We start from the raw sequence: 25826 nt of genomic DNA, 5'->3' as shown, positions 1-25826 counted from the left end.
AGTTGATGCAGACTTGATGAGCTGAATGACCTCCTTCTGCACTGTAGGGAATTTATGGTTCGATGCCATTGAAATGACATATTTGTGGCACCAGATTTATTTCACAGCAGTGAAGTCCCAAGTAAATCATTACGCCAGTATTTACTTGGCACCATAGTTTCCATTCTGCCTGTACCCACACCCAAACTCCTGAGGGTCCTGGAGACTCCGGTGTCCTTTAAAAATAGTGAGCAGGACTCAGATATGGAATACATCCCATTCCAATACATCCCATTTTCGCCAGTGGTGGACATTGATGAGGGGAACCCAATTACAGCAGGGCCATTTGACAGTGCTGAGGTCAAATGCATCCCATTTTTGGGATAGCAAGTGCCTTAAGCCATAGAACATAGAACATACAGTGCAGGAGGAGGTCATTCAGCCCATCGAGTCTGCACCGACCCGCTTAAGCCCTCAATTCCACCCTATCCCTGTTCCCCAATAACCGCTCTTAAACTTTTTTGGACGCTAAGGGCAATTTAGGATGGCCAAACCACCTAACCTGCATGTCTTTCGACTGTGGGAGGAAACCGGAGCACCCGTAGGAAACCCACGCAGTCACGGGGAGAACGTGCAGAACCTGCACAGACATTGACCCAGCAGGGAATCGAATCTGGGACCCTGGCGCTGTGAAGCCACAATGCTATTCACTGTGCTACCGTGCTGCCATAGTGTGGGAGTCGTCGATATTTCAGGTAGACATAAATATTTGTAAAACTATCATGACGCAAGGTTTTTTAAAATCCAGTCCTTCAAGGATTACAAAACAGCCTGCCTGTATCAGTGAGAGTTGAAAAATCACTGCTCTAGAAGTTACAATAGCTGTTTGTTTCTGTTTCCATAAGGGCTATCAATATAATTACATAAGCATGGGTTCTTAAGTTCACAGTTTGATTTACAGCTCAAAGAGGTTATTAATGTAATGTTCTTGTCGGATGCCCTGATTTATACTACAAGAACAATTGTAGCTAAAGCTATAAACAATTTATTACCATTAAATGTGGGTAAATCATATCCAAAAAAAACAGAGTAATAATAGTAAGATCAAGCACAAGCAACCTCTCTTCAGCTTCCTCCAGCCAGTCCGAGGAGTCACCTGACTCTAAAATTCACTGAAATACTCATGAGACTTCCAGTGATCAGTCGGTGATAACAACACAACCATGATATCACTACATCCTCTTTCCTTTGAAGGAATAAATTGATACGTTATCATCAGTATATTTACATGTGACACGATGAGCCTATGAGTCTAACAGCACTAATTTTTTTAAATTTATAAAACTGGTTTAACAAATATATATGTTTGTATACCCGGGTTCAAATCCCACCATGGCAGGTGGTCAAATTTAAACTCAATAAAATATCTGGAAATACAAGGCTAACGATGACCATGTCGATTGTCGTAAAAACACACCTGGTTCACTAATGTCCTTTAGGAAAGGAAATTTGCCATCATTACCTGGTCTGGCCCACATGTAACTCCAGACCGACAGCAATGTGGTTGACTCTTAAACTCCCTCTGAAATGGCCTAGCAAGTCACTTAGTTGTATTCAATCGTTACGAAAACACGAAAAAGGAATGAAACAGGACGGACCACCCGGCATCGAACCAGGCACCGGAAATGACAATGGCAAACCCAGCCCTGTTAACCCTGCAAAATCTTCCTCACTGACATCCGAGGGCTTGTGTCAAAGTTGGGAGAGCTGTCTCACAGACTGCTAAAGCAACAGCCTGACATAGTGATACTCACAGAATAATACCTGATGGACAATATTCCACAACAAGCGCATCAGATCTAAGCCCTGCAGTCCAGCCACATGAAATGAAATGAAAATCGCTTATTGTCACAAGTAGGCTTCAAATGAAGTTACTGTGAAAAGCCCCTAGTCGCCACATTCCGGCGCCTGTTCGGGGAGGCTGGTACGGGAATATTACATTATTAACCTCTTTGAGCTGTAAATCAAACTGTGAACTTAAGAGGCTGTCACATCCAGCCGTTAATGGTGGTGGACAACTAAACAACTCATTGGGGGAGGAGGCTCCACAAATATCCCCAACCTCAATGATGGAGGAGCCCAGCATGTATGTGCAAAAGACAAGGCAAGGCATTTGCAACAATCTTCAGCCAGAAGTGCCGAGTAGATGATCCATCTCGGTCTCCTCCGGAGGTCTACCGCGTCACAGATGTCAGTCTTCAGCCAATACGATTCACTCCGCGTGATATCAAGAAATGGCTGAAGGCATTGGATACTGCAAAGGCTATGTGGCCTGATAATATTCCAGCAATAGGACTGAAGACCTGTGCTCAAGCACTTGCCGCACCCCTAGCCAAGCTGTTCCAGTACAGCTACAACACTGGCATTTACGCGGCAATGTGGAAAATTGCCCAGGCGTATCTTGTACACAAGAAACAGGACAAATGTAACCCAGCTAATTGCCGCCAGATCAGTCTACTCTCCATCACCAGCAAATTGATGGAAGGAGACATCAACAGTGGTATCATGCGGCACTTACTTGACGATAACCTGCTCGCGGATGCTCAGTTTGGGTTCTGCCGAAGTCACACAGCTCCTGACCTCATTACAGCCTTGGTTCAAACATGGACAAAAGAGCTGAATGCCAGAGGTGAGGTGAGAGTGACTGCCCTTGTCATCAGGGCAGCATTTGACTGAGCATGGCATCAAAGAGCCCTAGTTAAACTGGAGTCAATGGGAATCAGGGGAAAACCTTCCGCTGGTTGGAGTCATACCCGACACAAAGGAAAATGGTTGTAGTGGTTGGAGGTCAATTTTCTCAGCTCCAGGACAACCTGCAGGAGTTCCTCAGCATAGTGTCCTTGGCCAACCATCTTAAGCTGTTTCATCAATGACCTTCCATCATAAGGTCAGAAGTGGGAATGGTTCCAGATGACTGCACAATTTCAGCACAATTCGCGACTCCTCAGATAATAGAACATAGAACGATACAGCGCAGTACAGGCCCTTCGGCCCACGATGTTGCACCGAAACAAAAGCCATCTAACCTACACTATGCCATTATCATCCATATACTTATCCAATAAACTTTTAAATGCCCTCAATGTTGGCGAGTTCACTACTGTTGCAGGTAGGGCATTCCACGGCCTCACCACTCTTTGCGTAAAGAACCTACCTCTGACCTCTGTCCTATATCTATTACCCCACAGTTTAAAGCTATGTCCCCTCGTGCCAGCCATTTCCATCCGCGGGAGAAGACTCTCACTGTCCACCCTATCTAACCCCCTGATCATTTTGTATGCCTCTATTAAGTCTCCTCTTAACCTTCTTCTCTCCAATGAAAACAACCTCAAGTCCATCAGCCTTTCCTCATAACATTTTCCCTCCATACCAGGCAACATCCTGGTAAGTCTCCTCTGCACCCGCTCCAAAGCCTCCACGTCCTTCCTATAATGCGGTGACCAGAACTGTACGCAATACTCCAAATGCGGCCGTACCAGAGTTTTGTACAGCTGCAACATGACCTCCTGACTCCGGAACTCAATCCCTCTACCAATAAAGGCCAACACTCCAAAGGCCTTCTTCACAACCATATCAACCTGGGTGGCAACTTTCAGGGATCTATGTACATGGACACCTAGATCCCTCTGCTCATCCACACTTCCAAGAACTTTACCATTAGCCAAATATTCCGCATTCCTGTTATTCCTTCCAAAGTGAATCACCTCACACTTCTCTACATTAAACTCCATTTGCCACCTCTCAGCCCAGCTCTGCAGCTTATCTATGTCCCTCTGTAACCTGCTACATCCTTCCACACTGTCGACAACACCACCGACTTTAGTGTCGTCTGCAAATTTACTCACCCACCCTTCTGTGCCTTCCTCTAGGTCATTGATAAAAATGACAAACAGCAACGGCCCCAGAACAGATCCTTGTGGTACTCCACTTGTAACTGAACTCCATTCTGAACATTTCCCATCAACCACCACCCTCTGTCTTCTTTCAGCTAGCCAATTTCTGATCCACATCTCTAAATCACCCTCAATCTCCAGCCTCCGTATTTTCTGCAATAGCCTACCGTGGGGAACCTTATCAAACGCTTTGCTGAACTCCATATACACCACATCAACTGCTCTACCCTCGTCTACCTGTTCAGTCACCTTCTCAAAGAACTCGATAAGGTTTGTGAGGCATGACCTACCCTTCACAAAGCCATGCTGACTATCCCTGATCATATTATTCCGATCTAGATGATTATAAATCTTGTCTCTTATAATCCCCTCCAAGACTTTACTCACTACAGACGTGAGGCTCACCGGTCTATAATTGCCGGGGTTGTCTCTGCTCCCCTTTTTGAACAAAGGGACCACATTTGCTATCCTCCAGTCCTCTGGCACTATTCCTGTACCAATGATGACATAAAATCAAAGCCAAAGGTCCAGCAATCTCTTCCCTGGCCTCCCAGAGAATTCTAGGATAAATCCCATCAGGCCCCGGGGACTTATCTATTTCCAGCCTGTCCAGAATTGCCAACACCTCTTCCCTACGTACCTCAATGCCATCTATTCTAATAGCCTGGGCCTCAGCATTCTCCTCCACAACATTATCCTTTTCCTGAGTGAATACTGACGAAAAATATTCATTTAGTATCCCGCCTATCTCTTCAGACTCCACACACAACTTCCCATCCCTGTCCTTGACTGGTCCTACTCTTACCCTAGTCATTCGCTTATTCCTGACATACCTATAGAAAGCTTTTGGGTTTTCCTTGATCATACCTGCCAAATACTTCTCATGTCCCCTCCTTGCTCGTCTTAGCTCTCTCTTTAGATCCTTCCTTGCTACCTTGTAACTATCCATCGCCCCAACTGAAACTTCACACCTCATCTTCACATAGGCCTCCTTCTTCCTCTTAACAAGAGATTCCACTTCTTTGGTAAACCACGGTTCCCTCGCTCTACGCCTTCCTGCCTGCCTGACCGGTACGTACTTATGAAGAACACGCAGTAGCTGTTCCTTGAACAAGCTCCACATATCCAGTGTGCCCAACACTTGCAGCCTACTTCTCCAACCTATCCCCCCCCCAAGTCATGTCTAATGGCACCATAATTGCCCTTCCCCCAGCTATAACTCTTGCCCTGCGGGGTATACTTATCCCTTTCCATCACTAACGTAAACGTCACCGAATTGTGGTCACTGTCCCCAAAGTGCTCACCTACCTCCAAATCTAACACCTGGCCTGGTTCATTACCCAAATCCAAATCCAATGTGGCCTCTCCTCTTGTTGGCCTGTCAACATATTGTGTCAGGAAACCCTCCTGCACATATTGTACCAAAAACGACCCATCTAATGTACTCGAACTATATCTTTTCCAGTCAATATTTGGAAAGTTAAAGTCTCCCATAATAACTACCCTGTTACTTTCGCTCTTATCCAGGATCATCCTCGCCATCCTTTCCTCTACATCCCTAGAACTATTTGGAGGCCTATAGAAAACTCCCAACAGAGTGACCTCTCCTTTCCTGTTTCTAACCTCAGCCCATACTACCTCGGAAGATGCATCCCCATCTAGCATCCTCTCCGCCACCGTAATACTGCTCTTGACTAGCAGTGCCACACCTCCCCCTCTTTTGCCTCCTTCTCTGAGCTTACTAAAACACCTAAACCCCGGAAGCTGCAACATCCATTCCTGTCCCTGCTCTATCCATGTCTCCGAAATGGCCACAACATCGAAGTCCCAGGTACCAACCCATGCTGCCAGTTCCCCTACCTTATTTCGTATACTCCTGGCATTGAAGTAGACACACTTCAAACCACCTACCTGAACACTGGCCCCCTCCTGCGACGTCAAATCTGTGCTCCTGACCTCTATACTCTCATTCTCCCGTACCCTAAAACTACAATCCAGGTTCCCATGCCCCTGCTGCATTAGTTTAAACCCCCCCAAAGAGCACTAACAAATCTCCCCCCCCAGGATATTTGTGCCCCTCAGGTTCAGATGTAGACCATCCTGTCTGTAGAGGTCCCACCTTCCCCAGAAAGAGCCCCAGTTATCCAGAAATCTGAATCCCTCCCACCTGCACCATCCCTGTAGCAACGTGTTTAATTGCTCTCTCTCCCTATTCCTCATCTCACTATCACGTGGCACAGGCAACAACCCAGAGATAACAACTCTGTTTGTTCTAGTTCTGAGCTTCTATGCTAGCTCCCTGAAAGTCTGCCTGACATCCTTGTCCCCTTTCCTACCTATGTTGTTAGTGCCAATGTGGACCACGACTTGGGGCTGCTCCCCCTCCCCCTTAAGGACCCGGAAAACACGATCCGAGACATCACGTACCCTTGCACCTGGGAGGCAACATACCAAACGTGAGTCTTTCACGCTCCCACAAAATCTCCTATCTGTGCCCCTGACTATCGAGTCCCCAATTACTAATGCTCTGCTCCTCTCCCCCCTTCCCTTCTGAGCAACAGGGACAGACTCTGTGCCAGAGGCCCGTACCCCATGGCTTACCCCTGGTAAGTCCCCCCCCCCCACAAGTATCCAAAGCGGTATACTTGTTTCTCAGGGGAACGACCGCAGGGGATCCCTGCACTGACTGCTTCTTCCCAGTCCCTCTTACAGTTACCCATCTATCTCCAATCTTTGGTGAAACTAATTCTCTAAAGCTGCTATCTATGACCCCCCTCTGCCTCCTGAATGATCCGAAGTTCATCCAACTCCAGCTCCAGTTCCCTAACTCGGTCTTGGAGGAGCAGGAGCTGGGAGCACTTCCTGCAGGTAAAATCAGCAGGGACACTAACGGCATCCCTCACCTCAAACATCCTGCAGGAGGAACATTGCACTCCCTTCCCTGCCATCCCTCTAACTTTCTACCAAGGTCTGGCTAACAACTAAATTTAAAAAAAAAATGAAGCAGTCAATGTCTAAATGCAGCAAGACGTGGACAATATCCAGGCTTGGGCTGACAAGTGGAAAGTTACATTTGCGCCACTCAAGTGCCAGGCATCTCCTACAAGAGAGGATCTATCCACCACCCCATGACATTCAATGGCATTACCATCGCTGAATCTCCCACAATCAACATCCTGGGGGTTACCATTGATCAGAAACTGAACTGGACGAGCCACATTAATACTATGGCTACCAGGGCAGGTCAAAGGCTAGAAATCCTACGGTGAGTAACTCACTTCCTGACCCCCCAAAGCTTGTCCAACATCTGTAAGGCACAAGTTAGGAGTGGAATAGAATACTCTCCAATTGCATGGATGAGTACAGCTCCAACAACACTCAGGAAGCTTGACACCCTCCAGGACAAAGCAGCCCGCGTGATTGCTCCTCCTTCCACAAACATTCAAACCCTCCACCACCGACAAACAGTGGCAGCCATGTGTACCATCTACAAGATGCACTGCAATAACTCGCCAAGGTTCCGTAGACAACACCTTCCAAACCCACGACCACTACCATCTAGAAGGGCAAGAGCAGCAGGGACCTGGGAACTCCACGACTTGGAGGTTCTCCTCCAAGTCACTCACGACCCTGACTTGGAAATATATTGCGTTCCTTCTGCTGGGGCAGAATCCTGGAACTCCCTCCCTAACAGCACAGTGAGTGCACCTACACCTCAAGGACTGCAGCGGTTCAAGAAGGCAACTCACCACAACCTAATGGAGGGCAACTAGGGATGGGCGATAAATGCTGGCCAACCAGCGATGTCCACGTCCACATCCCGTAAATTCTCATGCTCAGGAACTGCTGAACTATCTGCCTCTGCAGCTTGCGTTGACTCTGACGTAGATTTGTCATCCAAAGTCTTCTCTGGTTTTCAACCAACTCATCCTCTGTCAGTACATTGTAGGAACGAGGTGCTACTTCTTCAAATACAATGGCTTTTTATGACCAATTGCCTGAATCTTCTAGTCTCACAATGTCATCCCTACTCAAGAGGTGATAAAGTTCTAGACACTCTATCATATAACTGCTTTTGTTTTGCTTTAATGTTTTGCATATCCTGCAGTCACCACTGCATTCTCCTCCTTCTTTGCCAAATATGGAAGTGTGGTACGCAACCTTCTATTCATGAGCAACTCTGCTGGCGATCTACCATGTGACAATGATGACGCTCTGTAACTCAATAGTGTGAGATATGGATCAGATTGGCTGTATGTACATCTTTTCAGCTTTTCCATTGGCTTGAGGGTACAATGGACTGGATGTGACGTGATTGAAATTATACGTGACTGCGAAATGTTGCAACTCTTTGCAGCTAAAACAAGGACCATTATCACTCACGACGACTTGCGGAATTCCTTGTCGAGCAAAAAATTGACTTGATATACAGTTTTACACTGCTTGCCGTTATACTTGACATTGGAGCCATTTTGGGATAGTTTGAAAAATAGTCTATGATCATGAAAAAATCTTTTGGAAGTGAAAGAGATCAAGAGCAACTTTCTGCCATGGTGCTGTAGGTAAATCAGATATTTGTATAGGTTCGCTTGTTTACTGGCAACGATGTGTCTGGCATGTGTCACAACAACTGACCATCCTGTCAATATCCTGGCTTATATCTTCCCAGTAAACAAATTTACGAGCTCTCCGTTTACATTTTTCAATCCCTAGATGTCCTTTGTGTATCCTCTGTAGTATGTCCTTGCGAAGAGATTGAGGTATGACTATAGTGTTCAAACGAAGTCCCAATCCATTAATGATACTGAGTTCAGACCTTATATTGTAGAACTCCATACATGGACCTCTGGGTCAGTGTGAGTTGATATTCCTCATCACCTCTTCTAGAGTTTGTTCCTTCCTGGTCTCTTGGATCACACAAGTTTTGTATCGGATACTGGTGGTAGTGTGGAAATAAGATTGACATGCAGAGCCACATTCTCAGCAATCTCACCACCATTACTTTGCATCAGTGCTCTTGACGATGCATGTGCTAAGAACAAATATTTGCCTGGAGTGTAGATGGGATTGAAGACATAGCATTGTAACTTCATCATCAACCTCTGAATGTGCAGAGACATCCGGTTGAGATTTCTTTTGATATTAACTTCCTCACTGTCTGCCACCTATTTTAGTATCATCTGCAAACTTACTGATCATGCCTTGTACATTCTCATCCAAATCATTGATATAGATAAAAAGCAGCACTGACTCCTGAGGCGCACCATTAGTCACAGGCCTCCACTCCGACAAGCATTACCCTCTGCTTCCTACCAGCAAGCTAATTATATATCCAATTTGCCAGCTCTCCCTGGATCCCATGTGATCTAACCTTCCAGAGCAACCTACCATGTGGAACTTTATCAAAAGCCTTACTGAAATCCATATAGACTCCATCTACCGCCCTGCCCTCATCAACCTTCCTGGTCACTTTGTCAAAGAACTCTAACAAATTTGTAAGGTGTGGTGTCCCATGCTCAAAGCCATGCTGACTGCTCCTAATCAAACCCTGTTTTCCCAAATGCCTTTATATCTTATCCCTCAGAATCCTCTCCAGTAACTTACCCAGCACAGATGTTAGACTTACCGGTCTATAATTCCCAGGTTTTTCTTTACAGCCCTTCTTAAGTAAGGGCACAATATTTGATATCCTCCAGTTTTCTGGTACCTCACCCGTGGTAATGATGATGCAAATATCTCAGCCAGGGCTCCCGCAAATTCTTCTCTAGCCTCAGGCAGTATTCTTGGATATACCTGGTCAGAGCCATACATCTTCATACATTTTAATACGTCCATCACCTCCCCTACTGTAATGAGAACTGTCCCCAATATATTGCCACTAACCTTTCCAGGTTCCCAAGTCTTTATGTCTTTCTCCACAGTAAAGACAGAGGAGAAATATTCATTGAGAACCTCGCCAATCTCCTGCGGTTCCACACATATGTGCCCACTTGGTTCTTGAGGGGTTTTATTCTTTCTCTAGTTATTCTTTTCCCTTTAACATACTTGAACAATCCCTTTGGATTCACTTTAATCCTCTCAGCCAAAGCAAGCTCATGCCCCCTTTTTGTCCTCCTAATTTCCTTCTTGAGTATTCTTCTGTATCCCCTGTCCACCTCCAGGAAATCCCTTGATTCCAGCTGCTTGAACCTGATCCATGCTTCCTTTTTTTTCCTGGCCAAAACCTCAATATGTTTTGTCATCCAGGATTCCCAACTCCTGCCAGCATTGTCCTTCACCCTAACAGGAACAGACAGACGCTGAACTCTAGCTATTTCACTTTGAAAGGCCTCCCACTTGCCGGAGGTCCCTTAGCCCTCAAACAAGCTACTCCAATCAACCCTTGCAAGCTCCTGTGCTCCTTGCATTTAATTAATTGCTAGTTAATTGGGTAAATTGGCATTATGGCTAAGTTTTCCAACCTGATGAATTGCACATATAAAAAATAAAAATCTAAGAGGGGAGGACAAGTGATGAATATGCTCCATAAAACACCAAAGAAGATGGACAGCATGGAACTGATCTTTCGAGCTCCTGCTACTGACACGGAGTCTCCACAACACCATGATATAAGAGCAAATCAGATGTCACTGCCTTTGATTTCTTTGTTTAGTGAGAATATGATGCATCAAATACAGACTGTTGTATTTAACTCTATATCCATTAATCGTTGAGTGGAATAATCTTTAACTGTGAGGTGAATCTTTATTTGAAAGCAGCTTTCATGCTTATTTCTTGACTGAAGTAGATGGTGGATAGAAAAGTAGCCAATAGAACTTGGAAATTAAAAAATGCACTTCATTAAAAGCTTGTTCCTTTTCACAGTATCAAAACTATTCAATCTATGGAATGGAAAGAAAATGGAGGATTTTTTACCCCGTTCCGAAGTTTAATTCCACAATAAAGCAACAAATGGAGCCAGAGAGGATTCAATGGACAGACAAACTGTTGCAATGTGGCTACCAGAATCACAGCTTCACCCCTGAAGAAAGGTCAGAGGGGACGTCCATTATGAAAATGATCGAATGGCCAAAACCACCCAACGTTTCTGTGCCCTTTGTGAAAAGCAGCGACCCAGCACATGTTCGCTTTGTAATTTTAAATTCTACAAAGACTTTCTATGTTGGGGATCAGTTACAAGTGATGCTGCAAATGAAAGATTTGGAAGGACACCCAAAGCAATATGGGGGTGACTATCTCCAAGGCCGGATCCACACTCCAGCTTTAAAAGCTGGTTCAGCCGGAACAGTTATAGATAACCAAAATGGATTTTACTATCTAAATTTTAATTTATCTTGGCCGGGGAAAGTTGAAGTGTCTGTTTCCCTGGTTCATCCCAGTGAAGGAATCCAAGCACTTGAAAGACTTCGCAATGAACGGCCAGAAAGGGTGTATTTTAAAAGTACCTTCAAATATCGGGGGATTTCAGAGACCACTGTGTGTAATCTCTGTTTGCCTCAAACTAAACCGCTCTGTAACTTTACTGATCCCAGGACCGGGGAGCCTTGGTTCTGTTATAAACCAAAGAAGCTTCCCTGCTATGCCCGTGTCAACCATATGGTGGGGGGTTATGAGCATAACCTCTTAATAGGTGAAGAAATACATTATTTTCAAAGGTATGTCATTCAATGATCTTTTTAAAAAGTTTGCATCATCCATTCTGCCTACAATTGTGAGTTTTGTGCACATTACAGAACCAGACACTGAAATGTCAATTCAAACATTTTGATATTGATGTTCTTAAAATTAGTGTATTTAAACCATTTTTGACCATTTGATTGGAACTTTCATTGATCTAAGGGACATGGCAGTATTTTGTGCAAGTGAAAAAAGAGATGTCTAACTACAAGTCACCTTAGATCACTGCACTGATAGAATGGGTGAAAGTAATCAGAAACTTTGTTTGCCACTCCCTCCTAAACTCTTCCCTCTAGCTATCCCCCTTCTCAACTCTCCCCTCTATCTCCCTCCTCAACTCTCACCTCTAACTATCTGCCTCCTCAACTCTCCCCTCTAACCATTTCCCTCCTCAACTCTGCCCCGAACCACCTCTATTATCAACTTTCCCCAATCACCATCTCCCTCTTAAACTCTCCTCCTAACCATGTCTCTCCTCAACTCTCCCCTCTAACAATCTCCCTCCTCAATTCTCCCCTCTAACCATCTCCTTTCTCAACTCTCCCCTCTAATTATCTCCCTTCTCAACTCTCCCCTCTAACCACCTCCCTCCTCAACTCTCTCCTCTAACACCTTGGCCCAGTTCTCATTGCCATTCTTGACTTTATCCTCACAGCTCATTTCTCTTTGCACTCCGAATGAGGATAGTACTGGCATGGACATGTTTATTACTCATTTTTGATTCCATGGGACCGTGGTGAGCATTCACCTAGCGATTGATTCTATAGTTCATTAGCTTCCGGGCACTTCTGAAGACATGTGGTGGGATTTTCCACACAAGCCGCGGTGTGTTTCACACCAGCAGTGGTGGGCCACCATTGACCAGCAGCAGGGTCTACTGGTCCAGCTGGTGTCAATGGGATTTCCAGTTGAATGCACCCCTCACCACGGGGGAAAATTCCAGACATTAAATTTTTAAAATAAAATGAACATGTCATGTGTTGACAGCAGTGACATATGCCCTTCCTTACAAAAGCATTAGTTGACAAAGTTGAGTTCGACTGAGTAACAACAAGCAGCTCTCGATTGTTTTTCTGGTCAAAAATCAACAGATTTTTGGAATACAATTTTGCAACTTGCAGTGAATTTGAACTCAAATCTTCCTCGTTCAGTATCATTATTATTAGGGGGAAAGAACTTGCTCTGATATAACACTTTCCGAATCCCCAGGACATCTTGAATTGCTTAACAAGTAATTAAACATTTTTGACATTTTACTGTTGAAGTTATTGTTGCAATGTAGGGAAATGAGATGCCTAGGGGCAGCACAATGGCATAGTGATTAGCACTGCTGCCTCACAGTGCCAGGGACCCGGGTTCAATTCCAGCCTCGGGTCACTGTCTGTGTGGAGTCCGTACGTTCTCCCTGTGTCTGTGTGGGTTTCCTCCGGTGCCCCCGGTTTCCTCCCACAGTCCAAAGACGTGCAGGTTAGGTGGGTTAGCCATGATAAATTGACCCTTAGTGTCCAAAAGGTTAGGTGAGGTTATGGAGTTACAGGGTTAGGGTGGGGGAGTGGGCCTTGGGAGGGTGCTCATTTACAGGGTCGGTGTAGACTGGATGGGCCGAAGGGCCTCCTTCTGCACAGTAGGGATTCTATGATAAATGTGAGCACAATGAGGCCAGATAATGTTTTATTGAAGGTCAGTGAGGAATAAATGACAAGCACAGGGAGAGAGAGAGATGCCCTATTCTCCCATTTTGTTTCACTGGAGGGGCCTTGGTTCAATGTCTCATCATGAAAGGAACAGCCTCTGCGCAAGTCATGCAGACAAATTCTTGACTCAGAGCAGGAGTGCTCCCATGGCACCTACAGCAACGGAATCATGAAATAAGCACAACCAGCTTCAGACCAAGGAGGGAAAAATGCAGGGCGGGTCTCTCCATCGGCCGATGCTGGGATTGCAAAACACGATTGGGCAGAGAATCGGTTTCGACACCAAAATCATAGCGGCTGCCGGGTTCACGCCAAATCGCTATTATCCAATGCCTCCACAGTCGTGTCAATGCGTTTCACTCCGCACGTACAATAAATGCTGTTGGCATATGATTAGTGGGCCTGACCCCATATTGTCCGGGCCTCCGTGACGCTTTGCCTCCACTGAGGGTAATTCCTGATGGCAAGGTTCACTTGTGCTTTTAAAAATCGTGAAACAGGCGACGTGTTTGGCGAGAGGTAAAGAAGGGGTATGGAAAGTGTCCAGCATCACTTCACCGTAGTGTACTGACAGTTATGCAGCTGGCCGTGGTGGGCTGTGGGGTCAGGGTGGATGGGCATGGAACACCATTGCTGCAGTCTGCAAGGCAGCCATGCGGTTGCGCACACCGCTGACTGTCTATGGCTTAGTGACATGGGTCGTATGGGTGTTCCCCCCAGGCCTCCTCCCTCCCCCCAGGTACCCTCTGCCCCAGCCCACCCACAAACGGAATGGGTGCACTCCAGAGCAACCAGAGCCATCTTGTTGGTTGGAATGGTTTGTGTGGATGGTGTGTGTGGGGAGTAGAGCATTCATTTGTGACTGCAGCTTTTCAGCCCCTCGAGTGCCAATTCTGACCTCGGCGAATCCAACACCATGTTTCATTGGAATCAATCGTGTTGCACGTGACACCGGTGCTAGCACCTTAACGGTCGGTGATTTGGTCCAGGTGTGGCGCAGTTTTGCTGTCACTGACCCTGACCTGGCATCAACATTTAGTCTCAGGAATGGAGAATCTGGCCCACAATTTTTGAAGAAAACAAAATTCAATTTTACTGTCAGCACTGAGGTTATAATTAATTTTAACATCAATGCAATGTGTCCTACAATGTCAGGTCTTCATCTTCCTTTTGGCAGGATTCCCTGGTACAGGCTAAGTTTAGGGTATAGTAATGGCCCTAAAGTTAACTTAGTTTAAGGATTCATCTCCTTCATGGGTCATGCCCTGCAAATGCACACAACTAGTGGAAGGTTGCAATTCTACTTTGATGAGCCTCAAAGCTGATCATCCAAGAATTTGAGTGATGTATAAAACCATTCTACTAAAATAACTTCAAACCAAAGCTTTGGCATCTGAATCTTGAGGAATGGAACAATAATAATAATAATCTTTATTATTGTCACAAGTAGGCTTACATTAACACTGCAATGAAGTTACTGTGAAAATCCCCTAGTCGCCACACTCCGGCGCCTGTTCGGGTACACAGAGGGAGAATTCAAAATGTCCAATTCACCTAATAGCATGTCTTTCGGGACTTGTGGTAGGAAACCGGAGCTCTCGGAGGAAACCCACGCAGACATGGGGAGAATGTGCAGACTCCGCATGGACAGTGACCCAAGCCGGGAATCGAACCCGGCGCTGTGAAGCAACAGTGCTAACCACTGTGCTACTGTGCCGCCCATGTGAAATTCAAACCTCGAACTGTATGAGCTATTCCACTCCATCCTTGGATATAATACAGTGACTTGCAACATTAATAATATATTTTCAGTGGGACCAATGTCAAGAAGCATATATTGCCCAATGGTCCGGGTTATATAACTGTGGAGTCTTCACCTCATACAGGTAAGAGAAATATATATTGCTGCGACGATTGGCAAATTCATACACTAGGGTGGAATATCAAGTAACTCTTCCATGCCAACAACACTCAAAAATTTCTAGATCTCTTTTTGAATAAAGTGTCATTAGATGCTGTGGTGAATGTATTCACCATAGTATAAACTGTCTGTTTAGTACTGTGCCTATGGCCAGGAAATGGTAATATGATTTACCCTGTCTGTATAGTACTACGGTCTATGACCAGGAAATAGTGATACGATCTACCACCATGTATTGTACAGGAGACCCGGTGGGCTCCGCCTCTGGCTCCGCCTGTGGGCGGCACTCATTGTTACTGAACTCACAGGCAGGCAAGTTCTCGGTTAATAAAGCCTCTGTTCACTCGTTCTCATCGTCTTGCTGTGAATTGATGGTACAACAGATGCTTCTAATTATTTACTGAGTTGAATAGCATTTTGAATACAGTTAGCATGTTCAGAGGGAGTAAGATTTCTTTCTGACCAAATGTTTTTTCTGTTCACAAGTTTTCGTTCATTTGGTTAATATTGTTCCAATGTCAAACTCATGCATTGGTTGAACTTCTTATGACATCACACACAATGCTTTGAATTTTACCAGCCCTCCAGACACAGCTGGGGTGTGGGGGTGGAAAATAGTGAGAGAAGGTGGAGACCAGAGTGTTCATCTTCTTCCCAACTCCATGGAATTCTACCAGTGTCAGGGAAGGTGGAATAGAACCCTCCCTTCAAGAGGCCATTGGAGTGACTTACATGGCCAATTAAGTGCCTCTTCACATCACTGCTGGCCTTTTTCCTTTAATATACTGACTCCTCCTTGGGTGTATTTACCCTCACTAGCCTTCTGGCAAGGGGGTCAGCATCACTATGACACTCACTACATTGACTCATATAGTTGCTTGCTTACTCTTCCTCCTTCTCCCTCCCTCTACCTCACTGGAGGAGGCTCTATCAGAGTGAACTATGTCCATGGCACCTTTGCCTTCTCTTGATGCCCTGTAATTGACCCTTCTTAGTTCAAGCTCCTCTTCCCCGTGAGTCCCACACAGGTGATCTGGTCATTCAAGCAAACTCATCCACAAAGTAATCACAGGGCAACCTCTTTGGCCTCTTCTGCTGACTCACCTGCAGCATCCGACTCCTCTCCTCTGGTGCTCTACTTTATACCACCCTGGAGCTGTTCAGGCTACACTACCACAACTCCAGCCTGCCCACCCATGCAGCCTCTGTGAGCACAGTTACATCAAAACTGCTGCACAGAATTACAACAAATTGGCAATTTTATTACAGCAAGACAATAATTGTTCTGATAAGGAAAGCGGTTAGGCTTTTAACCTTTGGCCCTGCTCACCCCCGGTAGGGGTCCTGGAAAGGGGAGCCTGTAAGGGGATGTCGGGGGGGGTCCTGAAGCAGGGGGGCCACAGGGACCCCTTATTAAGGTATCCTCACTTGTGGGGAGGGGGTGAGAATTGCCCATGTATGTGAGGGGTGACATTGTCTATGGGTGGGGGGTGTCGGGGCACCCACAAGCTCACTTAGAGATCTGTGCACCATTTCAAAATAGCGGTCCAATCTCTGAGTTCCGCTCCCCAGTGATGAAAATAATTCTACGGGCTGGATTCTTCCGCCCCGCCAGCCGCTAGAACGCCACGGGCGAGAGGCAGACAATGGAGAAATCCATTGACCTCGAGTGGGATTCTCCGGTTGCCGGGCAGACGCGCCGGAGAATCCTGCCCAACGTGTGGGTTAAACCAGTGAGAAACTCCCCAGTGTCATTAGATAGAGGTGGGAAGCTCGCAGAGCCGCCGGGAAATTCACTGAAAAACCTGACACTTTTAGAAACCTTTCCGTTAAATCGCCCGCAAAGTACGAAATCAAGTATGTCTGTGAGACTCTTGTGGATGGGGGAACAACATATTGGATTGGGGGTAATACATTGACCTGGATTGGATTGGGCAGAAGACAGAGGGTAGGAATAAACGGGTCATATTCAGACTAGCAGGTTATAACTAGCGCTGTGCACGAGGAGCATAGGCCTCACCTATTGATTTGCAATCTATAGTACTGACCTAGTTGAGGGAACTGAGTATAATGTGTGAAGTTTTGCTGGTGATAAAAAAGTTAAGTGGGAAGTAAGCATTAAAGGGAGTGTGAAGAGGCTGCAGAAAGATATAGGGAGGTTGAGTGAGTGCAGAAGAATTTGGAATACAATGTGGCGAGTGCATAATTGTTAGTTCTGGTGGGAAAAATGAAAAAACAGAATATTTTTTAAAAGTGAGAGATTGGGAAATGGTGTCCTTGCTCATGAAACACAGAAAGAGATGTAAGTACAGCAAACATTTAGGAAGGCAAATGATATGTTTGCTTTCGTTACAAAGGGATTGCAGAATAAGAGGAAAGACATCCTACTACATTTATGCAGGGTATTGGTGAGGATATTCCTACATCACTATCTGCAGTTTCAGTCTTTTTGTCTAAGGAGGGACATACTTGAAATGTGGGCATCGCTGGCTTGGCCCGTGTTTATTGCACATCCCTAATTGCCCTTGTGCTCAGGGTATTTAAGAGTCAACCACATTGCTGTGAGTCTGGGGCCACATGTAGACCAGACTAAAATGACAGGTTTCCTTCCCTAAAGGGCATTAATTCAACCAGTTATGCTCTTTTATGACAATCAGCAATTCATGGTCATCATTAGACTTCTAGGGCGGGATTCTCCGCAATCGGCGCGATGTCCGCCGACCGGCGCTAAGAACGGCGCGAATCAGTCCGGCATCGCGCCGCCCCAAAGGTGCGGAATTCTCCGCATCTTGAGGGTCCGAGCCATCACCTTGAGGGGCTAGGCCCGCGCCGGACTGATTTCCGCCCCGCCAGCTGGCGGGAAAGGCCTTTGGCGCCCCGCCAGCTGGCGGGGAAATTACTTTGCCGTGCGGCGCATGCGCGGGAGCGTCAGCGGCCGCTCACGGCATCCCCGCGCATGCGCATTGGAGGGGTTCTCTTCCGCCCCCACCATAGTGGAGACCGTGGCGAAGGCGGAAGGAAAAGAGTGCCCCCGCGGCACAGGCCCGCCCGCGGATCGGTGGGCCCCGATCGAGGGCCAGGCCACCGTGGGGGCACCCCCCGGGGCCAGATCACCTCGCGCCCCCCCCCCCCAGGACCCCGGAGCCCGCCCGTGCCGCCTTGTCCCGCCGGTAAGAGAGGTGTTTTGATTCTCACCGGCGGGACAGGCATTCCAGCAGCGGGACTTCGGCCCATCGTGGGCCGGAGAATCGCCAGGGGGGGCCCGCCAACCGGCGCGGCGCGATTCCCACCCCCACCGAATATCCGGTGCTGGAGAATTCGGCAACCGGCAGGGGCGGGATTCACGCCAGCCCCCGGCGATTCTCTGACCCGGCGGGGGGGGGGGGGGGGGTCAGAGAATCCCGCCCCTAATTCCAGATTTAAAAAAAATTGAATTCAAATACCACCATCTGCTGTGTGGGATTCGAACCTGAGTCCCCAAGCATTATCCTGGGTCTCTGGGTCACTAGCCACTGACAGCGCCACTATGCCACCACCTTCCATGAAGGAAGTTGGTGGGTTTGTAATGAATGCTGGTGGGCAGTCAATTGCCAGAAATGGAGACTGAGAAGTCAAGGAAATGTAGAGAGGTGTTGGAGATAGACCGTGTGAATGTGCCACATCTGGTCTGATGATGCCACCTTCGAAAACATCACTTCTGACATATCTGCCTTTTTCCTCAACTGAAGTTTCCCTCACACTGTGGTTGACAAAGGACTCAGCCATGTTTGACCTATCATAGGCACAGAGATTCAAGATGATCCACAGAATCCCTACAGTGCAGAAGGAGGCTATTCGATCCATCGAGTCTACATCAACCCGACTAAGACCCTACCCTATCAAGGCCTACTTCCCCACCCTATCCCCCTAACTCCAACTAACCTGCACATCTTTGTCACTAAGGGGCAATTTAGCTTGGCCAATCCACCTACCTACACATCTTTGGACTGTGGGAGGAAGCTGGAGCACCCGGAGGAAGCCCATGCAGACACGGGGAGAAAGTGTAAACTCCACGCAGTCAGCCAAGGGCAGAATCGAACCTGGGTCCCGTGCGCTGAAAGGCAGCATTGCTAACCATCGCCCCATGTACTCAGGTGTCATAAAAGGTCCAGAACCCAAATTACAGCGAAGAGACTGCATTTTACATGCACCCACTGTGTGTGTTTTTGGTGGGGTGCACATAAAATGGGGCAGGTGCACCCTGGACGGGTGGACACCAGACAGGTGCTCACCGGGTGTGTGCCCACCCCACCACTGTCCTGCCCACCCCTGACCTCACTCCTAAAAGGTGGGGGCTGGGCAGGCACTGAAATCAGCCGTCTGCTCACCATATTTAATGATGTGGACTGGGGTGAGCACAGTAAGAAGTCTTACAACACCAGGTTAAAGTCCAACAGGTTTGTTTCGATGTCACTAGCTTTTGGAGCACAGCTCCTTCCTCAGGTGAAGGAAGGAGCCTGAGGAAGGAGCAGTGCTCCGAAAGCTAGTGACATCGAAACAAACCTGTTAGACTTTAACCTGGTGTTGTAAGACTTCTTACTGTGCGCACCATATTTAAGTAGGTAATCAAGGATCAATTGGGCTTTTTACTAAGTCAATTGACCCACATAATATGCTGCCCATGCCATGAAACAGTTGGCATGGGCCCTCAGGTGGGAGAAGGCAGCTTTTTAAAAAAATTTCCAAATGGTGGGAAGGAAGGGGATGATACTCTGCACCAGCGCTTCCATATCCAGCTTATTTTTCAGCCTAGCATCTTTTATTTGCAGGTAAAGATCATGGCGAATGCATCCCTGGAAAACGTCTGCTTTCGCCATCTGGGTTTTATTATCAGGACCAGTGGGTGTCAACAAGCTGTAACATTCAGCACTATTACACTCATGAAAGTATTACAAACTGTCTCCGTGGGAAAAATGTGTACATTTTCGGAGATTCCACCATACGTCAGTGGTTTGAATATTTGACAGAATTTTTGCCAGGTTAGATTTAACCATTGCTTGTGTATTTTGGCAAAATCTGCTTTACGTTTTAATTATAACTCAGCCTCAAACTAATTTTCAACAACTCCTCAGTCACCATCCACTTATCTGGATGTATTAAGCCATGGGTTTGACAGATTGTCATTCATGCATGCCACATTTTAAACCAGAATCCATGTGCCACAATTCGTAAATAGGGTGTGTGTCCAAATTAAATATTTTTGAATTGAGCAGAATAACTATTGAACACAATGTGGGTAACATTGATTTGGCGAGATAATGTAAAACAGCTTATCACCAACCTGTTGTACATTTCTCCCGATTTTTACTTCCATTGAACCTAATTGTGAAAATCCCTGAGGAAATTCCGGATGAGTAATTATAGTTGGAAGATCTATAAATAAACCCCTCAAATATGACCTGCAAAATATGACTTCTGCACTGCAATATCCATAATTATATGATGAGTACTGGGCAGCACGGTAGCACAGAGGTTAGCACTGTTGCTTCACAGCTCCAGTGTCCCAGGTTCAATTCCCGGCTTGGGTCACTGTCTGTTCAGAGTCTGCACGTTCTCCTTGTGTCTGTGTGGGTTTCCTCCGGGTGCTCCGGTTTCCTCCCAAAAGTCCCGAAAGAAGTGCTGTTAGGTAATTTGGACATTCTGAATTCTCCCTCTGTGTACCTGAACAGGCGTCGGAATGTGGCGACAGGGGCTTTTCACAGTCACTTCATTGCAGTGTTAATGTAAACCTACTTGTGACAATAAAAAAAGATTAGATTATATGAAAAGAAGAATACTCATTGTATGGGGTTAAATATGGAGCGCTTGTGGTACATGGCGTAGCTTCCCTGGCCGCGATTCTCTGGCCTCGTTGCACTCTCGCTCAAGCGAAACACGGCCGGTGAATCACGGGAGGAGGCCAAAATGTAGAACCGCGCCAGGCACCAAACAGTTTGCGATGAAACCGGTCTGCTCCCATAGGCGAAATCGGGATCTCATCGTAGCGTAGTGAGAAACCAATTATCACTATTTAAGCCCTATTTCCATACAACTAATGAGAGCCACCCCATATCCAATGGCCTCCCATGATTCAGCGGCCTCCCCAGCAAGTGGTCACGCTGGCGCCGATTAGTACTCCTTTTGAAAAACGTGAACCTGGTGGAAGGGCTTCTGTGGGGAGCCGAGGAGGGGAGTAGACATATTTGCTCACAGGTAAAGAGCCCGGGACGGTGGACGTGCCACTCTAGTGCGCGGTGGTGGAATGAATGACGGAAGGCTGTTGGATATGGGGTGGCTTCCATTAATTGTATGGAAATAGGACTTAAACGGTGATAATTGGTTTCTCACCAAACTACGGCAAGATCCCGATTTTGCTTATGGGAGTGGCCGGTTGCATCGCAGATTGTGTGACGCCTGGCGTGGTTCTCATTTTTGGCCTCTCCCGCTATTCACCGGCCTTGTTTCGCTCGAACGAGAGCGCAATGAGGCCTAAGAATCGCACGCATAGAAATATTTTCATGAGTGGGAGCAGAACTCGCCAGTGAAACCGACTTCTTAGAGATCAGGGCATCATTTTGAAAGGGTGCCCAATCTCTATGTGAGCTTGAGAGTCCCCCACACCCACATTGGGTATTACCACCCCAACCCCCCCCCCCCAAGTGGGCACACCCTGCGAGGGGGTCTCTGAGGGCCCCCCCTTTCAGGCCCTCCTCACACCTCCCACAACCTTTATGAAGCCCCTTCATACCTCCCCTTCACCCCTCACACCCTTCATAACCCCCTTTCACCCCCATTTCATGGCCCTGGCCCCCCTTCAGGCCCTGACCCTTGGCAGTGTAACTCTGGCACTGCCAGCCTGGCACCTGGGAGTACCCCTGACACCCTGGCAGTGCCAGATTAGCACCCCAAAAGAAATTGAGAATAGGAAAGTCTTGTCGCAAAAATATAACTCAAGTTTTTTTTTAAAGACATGTTTATTGAGGTTTTTCATTTTAACAAACAACAATACTACAAAAAGGATACAGCACAGCAAGCAAGGGAAAAGGGCTCAACGTACATGAATACAGAGAGGGACAGGGTAACAGCAGTGTAACTGGCTCGATACAATCATTAAACATAGCTAGATACCTCTATAGCCCCACCAGAGACCAAGGCAGAAACAGGATGAGGCCATGAGAAAATGGTAAAATGGTGCACACCTTCACATGCAGTGATTGCTCACAATTACCACGAGTGTTCAGGTTAAGGCTTCTGCATCATGTTTTGGTGTGCAGCAGTAAATATCTCCCTCAACTCCAGCAGTGCAAGGGGCACTGACACCCCACAGCCTGTTCACCTCGAATACCAGACCCGTCTGCACCCTGCAGGAACCAATCGTGGATCCTTTATACCCACCCTCAAAAAAGAAAACATACAAAGAAAATACGCGAGAAACCCAGTTCTAAAGGGGAATTACTTATACATCACACAACACAACTTTTAAAAAAGATTTTGAACACTCTATTTAGCCTAGCCAATTGACCAATTGGGCTGTCTGATTGCCCATTCCCATTTATACAAGAGAACAGAGCCATGCTATTGATATGCAACTAACCTCCCATTGACAGACAAAGAGTCCATCAAACTCAGTAATGGGCTAATAGCTGGTCAGACAGAAGTGACCCAGAGAACAATGGACCTGAGGCAACCTGTATATTCCCACTAACGGGTTTAAGTCTGACTTGGACAATGTAACTCAGCCAGGTGCAGCCACATCCCTTTGATTCTGTGCTAGCAGGGTTTTCCCTCAGTCAGTTTAACCCCCAAATTGCCTGCTACATCTTCAATCTCATTTCTGGACTCAATTCCCATTTTTCTCCCTTGCATGTCCCATCTATAATACTCCAACTGGGGCTTAACCATTGCTTTATAAAAGGTTAGCATAACTTATTGCCTTTGCACTCTGTACTGCAATGTAAAAAGTAAAGGATCCAATATGCTAGTTTCATCAACTTGTTCTGCCACCTTCAAAAATTTGTGTATGTCAATCACTAGATATCTCTATTTCTGCATCCTTTTTAAATGTCTAATTTAGGTTTTATTCTTCTTGTTCATCCATCCTGATTGCATTACTGACACATAGTAAGAGGTATCAGTGAAAGCTAATTTAAGAAAAATAGTCATCAGTCTTTATTGGACACAACCTCAGAATGAAATTAAATTACAAAGACCATGGACAGAATTCTCCGGTCGTACAGTCTGTGTCTCTCGGTGGTGTGCATGGAGGTGGGATTCTGCCTTCCCGCTGCTTGGCAATGGGATTTCCCATTGAAGCCACCCCATGGGCAGGGTGCACTGCCAGCGGGCAAAGAGAATCCCAACGGTCGGAACATTCTGGCCCATGTTTGACAAATAGATTTTTAGGAAGAATCTTAGAATCTTTCTTGTTATCTCCTTATAATGGATTATAGAAAGAAACTTTAAAAGGAAGGAGTTGGATGAAGGTAAACATGGGGCCGAACATCTGCTGCTCACTCTCTCAAATTAAATGTGGCGATGATTTATTACTGGACAATATTAAATGAGCATCAACAGGAACCATAAGATCCTTTGTGATAAACACAGAAAATTGGCATCCTTGATGTTTTTAGGGAATAGATGGAAATCATACAGTATCACATTCAAATCCCTCAACAGGGAGGAACTATGGAAAGATTAAGCCATTATTGCTCATTGGTGATAGTCGAAAATAGCAGAGCATTTATACTGCATCACATAAATCTATCACAAAAAGATATATGCTTGAGCAAATTGAGTAGGACCTTAGAGTCTACTGGTTGCAAAGATTTTTCTGTGTATATTGAAAATATCAGTGTGGGTTGATTGTGAAGGTATAATGCATTGTGGTGCATGAGCAATCCCATTATTTAATGAAACTTCTTCAGGTTGGGTAGTGTAAGATGATTGAAAAGGTTCCATTTTGATGTTCTTTTGTTCAAATATGCCCTCTGACTTAATTCCTGTTAATTATCATCTGCAATAAATATGACTTGGTATTAATTACAGATAATTGCATTATCTGTTTTAGGACTGAGGAAGTTTGACCTTGGAAATTCTCAAAAAACCGGCCCTCACCTCGCTTTGGATATAGACAACAAGATCAAAGTGGAGTATTACGCCCATGGCAAACCAATCCGAATCGCCCCCATTGCGACTCAGGATCTGCCTTTTGTTGCAAACAAACTGGATGAGATTAAAGGAGGAAGGAGCACAATTATAGCCTTCACCATATGGTGTCATTTCAACACTTTCCCAGTGGAACCGTACATCCGAAGGGTCCAGAACATCCGCAGGTCAATCCTGCGATTGCTGGATAGGAGTCCAGACACACTGGTTGTAATAAAGACGGCCAATGTCCAGGATCTCCCACGGGATGTCAGTCTCTACAATAGTGACTGGTATTCCTACCAACTTGATTTAGTGATGAGAAAGATGTTTGAGGGCATCAATGTGGCGTTTGTGGATGCCTGGGAGATGACCATTGCACATTACCTGCCACATAACCTGCACCCTGAAAGGGTCATTATAAAGAATGAAGTAGATGTGTTTCTTTCTTATGTGTGTCCTTTGAAAAAAAGATAAATGCCATTTTAGATTCGTACCAGCTGCTTTTGGGGAATTATGGAATATCAAATTATTTAAATTACAAAGTAAAATAACAATGTTATCAAAATTCTAATTTATGGAACTGCTTTAGCTCAACATACAAGCATTGCCGTTCTCCCTTGGTGGCATGATCGCCAATGAGGGCTCATTGTAAATAAGGAACAAATCCTTTCAGCCAAGAATGTTAGAATTGTGAGTGGATGTTTCAGCCTGGAGCAACACCACAACTGGAGGGAACACTCAGTCCAACAGTCTTGAACGACTTTTTAAATTGTCCACTTGTTTCAGGTAGTTAACCACTCTACTATTCAAATCAGGCAGCCAGGATACAGTTCAGCCCCAATTGAATTTTAAGGGACATATTGGTGGAATGACCAAACTTACACATGGCCCTTAAAGGGATAGACTGGTGTGATGGGATACGCAAAAGACTTTCTAATCATATTTTTGAGAGGTTTCCTCCTTGGCTTCACAAACATTGTGGGCTGCTGCAGACCCAGGCATACACCACCAGCATAACCGCCCCATCCCACATTTCGCCTCGGGACATATCTGTAGGCTGGTGCTGCATTCAAGTCGCTTGATACTGCATTAGCCCAAGGCTGGGGAGTGGATGACAGGACAATCTTTCTGGGTGTGCGCAGCTTCCTGGTAGCACGGAAATGTGACCCCAGACTCGCGATGATATAAGGGCCAGAATTCTCCGGCTGTTGGGATTCTCTTTTCCCAATGGTAGTGCATCCCCCGCCCACAGGTTTCCTGGCGGCATGGGGTGGCTTCAATGGGAAATCCCATTGACAAGCGGGTGGGAGGAGAGAATCCCGCCAACAGCGAACGGTAGGCCGCTGAGAAACACGTGGCGAGGGATCCAGAGAATCCTGCCCAGGGTCTCTCACTGCCTGCTTGTCAGTGGGCGGAATTTTCGCAAAGTTTGCAAGA

The 25826-nt window shown here is 46.2% G+C and overlaps 1 protein-coding gene across 3 annotated transcripts in view; it reads left to right on the top strand.

The window, feature by feature from the left end:
* The window catches only part of LOC140427842 (NXPE family member 3-like), a 46583-nt gene extending 21623 nt beyond the window's left edge, over positions 1-24960 (top strand). For 2 of the 3 annotated variants that reach the window (XM_072513608.1, XM_072513607.1), the window contains 4 exons: positions 10797-11587; positions 15116-15189; positions 20033-20242; positions 24310-24960. In XM_072513608.1, the coding sequence (XP_072369709.1) occupies positions 10821-11587; positions 15116-15189; positions 20033-20242; positions 24310-24863 (1605 nt within the window). In that variant the 5' untranslated portion in view covers positions 10797-10820 and the 3' untranslated portion in view covers positions 24864-24960. The remainder of the gene's footprint in view (positions 1-10796; positions 11588-15115; positions 15190-20032; positions 20243-24309) is intronic. The other variant, XM_072513609.1, reaches the window with a different exon arrangement.
* Positions 24961-25826: the final 866 nt, after the last annotated feature.

The sequence above is a fragment of the Scyliorhinus torazame genome, chromosome 8 (assembly GCF_047496885.1).
Source record: "Scyliorhinus torazame isolate Kashiwa2021f chromosome 8, sScyTor2.1, whole genome shotgun sequence".
NCBI lineage: Eukaryota > Metazoa > Chordata > Chondrichthyes > Carcharhiniformes > Scyliorhinidae > Scyliorhinus > Scyliorhinus torazame.
This window is presented reverse-complemented; position numbering and strand designations above follow the sequence as displayed.